The sequence below is a fragment of the Octopus bimaculoides genome, chromosome 1 (genome assembly GCF_001194135.2).
Source record: "Octopus bimaculoides isolate UCB-OBI-ISO-001 chromosome 1, ASM119413v2, whole genome shotgun sequence".
Classification (NCBI taxonomy): Eukaryota; Metazoa; Mollusca; class Cephalopoda; order Octopoda; family Octopodidae; genus Octopus; species Octopus bimaculoides.
The window spans coordinates 150,170,723-150,173,607 of NC_068981.1; the positions used below are offsets into that span (position 1 = coordinate 150,170,723).

The 2,885-nt window shown below is 31.4% G+C and overlaps 1 protein-coding gene across 3 annotated transcripts in view; it reads left to right on the top strand.

The window, feature by feature from the left end:
• LOC106879468 (synaptotagmin-1) overlaps positions 1-2,885 on the top strand; it is a 467,346-nt gene that overhangs the window by 225,288 nt on the left and 239,173 nt on the right. The window contains exon 1 of one of the 3 annotated variants that reach the window (XM_014929042.2): positions 1,615-2,476. The exons of the other annotated variants lie outside the window; for them this stretch is intronic. Within the exon in view, the coding sequence (XP_014784528.1) occupies positions 2,455-2,476 (22 nt within the window). The 5' untranslated portion in view covers positions 1,615-2,454. Of the gene's footprint in view, positions 1-1,614; positions 2,477-2,885 lie in introns of those variants that run through there. 3 annotated transcript variants of the gene reach the window in all.

The following is a 2,885-nucleotide window of genomic DNA, read 5'->3' on the forward strand; positions in this document are numbered from 1 at the left end:
TATATATATATAATCCCTGTGTCCACTTCCTGTGAAATAGATTAATATTGAGGAAATGCTTTTATTTTGATCTTCTGTTTTTTTTTTGTTTCGCATTTCAATATAAATATTGATTTATAACACTGGCACAACGCCACACATATTTCGGGGATTAGGTGGGGTATATAATTGATCATATCGATTCCTAGACTTGTATGGTTCCATATTTTATCACCCATCCCCAGAAGCATGAAAAAAAAAGTTAACTTGGGCGGAGTTTGAACTTAATAAATGTAGTACAATTATTAATGCGCTACTTTTTGGCGCAAGTGGTAGAGCAGTGAACAATATTCCTTTAAATATAGTCATATTTCCCTTTAAGTTCTGAGTTTGATTCTTACTTAACTTAACCTGCATTTATTTGTACCACACTTGGTAAATAAATATTAATGAAATAAATGTTTGTCACGTGAATTTATTAGAAATTAATAGTTTTTTTTTATTTTTACTTTTTTTCTTTTATTGCTTTGTTAATGCACTTTTCCAAACACACGAATATGTTGATGCTACATATCTTTTCTTTGTCTTTATTCCTCTTTTGTGGAAATTTGTTTTAGCTTCTGTGCTAAGCGTCATTCAACCCACATGTTCTCTTCCAGCATATAATGTAGTTTCTATTAAAATGATTTTAATTTGCGTGCGCGTGTGTGCGTTTGTATATACAAACATACACACATACATGCATATGTATGTATGAATGTATGTTTGTACTATGTATGCATGCATGCAAATATATATATATATATATATTCATGCATGCATACATGCACATATATACACACATACACAAACACTCTCAGACATCCATATATATGTATATAATTTACACACATGTGTATAGGTGTGCGTAAGTTTATATACGTATATATTCACCTACATTTATGTGTGCATAATTATATGTGTGTCTGTTTGTGCGTGCACATATTTATTACCAAGTCCATATATATATATGCATGCATATATATATATATATATATATATATATATATATATATATATATATATATATATATATATATACATATATATATATATATAGGCATGCATACATACATGCATACATAGACTTGCTTATGTGCACACACGCATATAATTATGCACACATAAATGTAGGTGAATATATACGTATATACACATGCGCACACCTATATACATGTGTGTAAATTATATATATATATATATGTATGTATGAGTGTGTTTGAGTATGTGTGTGTATGTTTATGTATGTTTGCATACACATATGGATATGTATGCATGTATATCTATGCATATACATATGTATATACCTATGTGCATGCTTATATATATATATATATACACGCAACTATTGAAGATAATTTATAAGTTCACTGCGTACACAACCCTCTTTCAAACGTTTTTCCTTGCATTTCTCTTACGTTATCACCAACCTCTTCTCATTTCCTTCGCAGTCTCTGTCATAACCATCGTTTCTTATTTTTCTCTCATCTTCTTTATTCTTATCTCTATTCCTTTATTTCTTTCTCGCTTCTCCTCTCTTTTCACTTCTCTCTATTTCATTCTGTCTATTATCTTTCCCTCTCTACTCTATCTACAACAACATCACTATCTGAAACAACTGCGCTACTAATAAGATTCTCACTAACACTGACTTGAACAACCACCACTTATTCTTCTTGTAGTTCTCCTTCTCTCTAGCAAACTGTTTACCTTTTTAAAAAATCCCCCCCCCGTCTTCCTCGTATTATTCTCTCACCCCTCTCTCTTCCACTCTCTTTTGCTCTCGCTTCTTTTTGCCTCTCCACTCTTCCTTTCCTTCAGTCTCTGTATCTCTCCCTCTCTCTCTATCATATTATGATTGTTACCGGAATCGGTGCACCTCAAATATTTTTGAAGGAATTTATCTAAACACCGTTTTCTACCTTTAACTATTACCTTTGCATAAATATCAACGCGATAAAATACAATTTATTTATAACTAAAACGCCTGTAAGATACATAAACAAAGCTTTGAACGCCTACACAAGTACACACTCGCAAATGTATACACAGATAAATTTATACATATCCATATAATTATACATAGGCACACACATGTATATGCATACGCATCTAGATGCAGATATACAAACTATTAACTGATGCACACATATGCGTGCACAATTACAACACACTTTCTCACACACAGGTGCATGCACATGTAAATATATCGATGCACGAGTAAATTTCTATGTTTAAATATCTCCGCACGATTTTTCTATGTTGCATTTCCCCCGTATTCACATATGCATCATTGAATCCTAATGTTTAGCAAAATAGGTGTGCATGCGGTTGTTGCGCTTACTACACACGTGAATATAATTCGTTAAGAACTGTGCGAAACAGAAAACAAAATTATTACTTTTAAGAATCGAAAGTGTAAATATTCCGAAGTCTATGGAGAACGACCAGCATCATTGTAAGTTGAAAGCTTTATTATATATATTTATTCATAATTAGAAACAAATATTTGTTGTCGTTGTCGTTGTTGTTGTTGTTATTGGGATTTACCTTAAATTATGTTACCTGGGTTGCTCCGCTATTTGGGATTTTGTTATTGTTGTTGTTGTTGAAATATTTTCGGCGGTGGATGCAATGGGGCCGTGCAGAAGAGTTTCATTCTATATATTTTGTCGTAAGGTTGTTTTTTTTTTATTTATTACCTATTTATTTATTAATTGCTTTTGTTGATTTCTTTTTAATCGATGGAAAAGGTGTTCATGGGTATTGTTTTATGTTTGCCGCTTTGAATCGTCTTCAACGATTCGGTCCCTTGTATATTAATTATTATTATTATTATTATTATTACTATTATTATTATTATTATT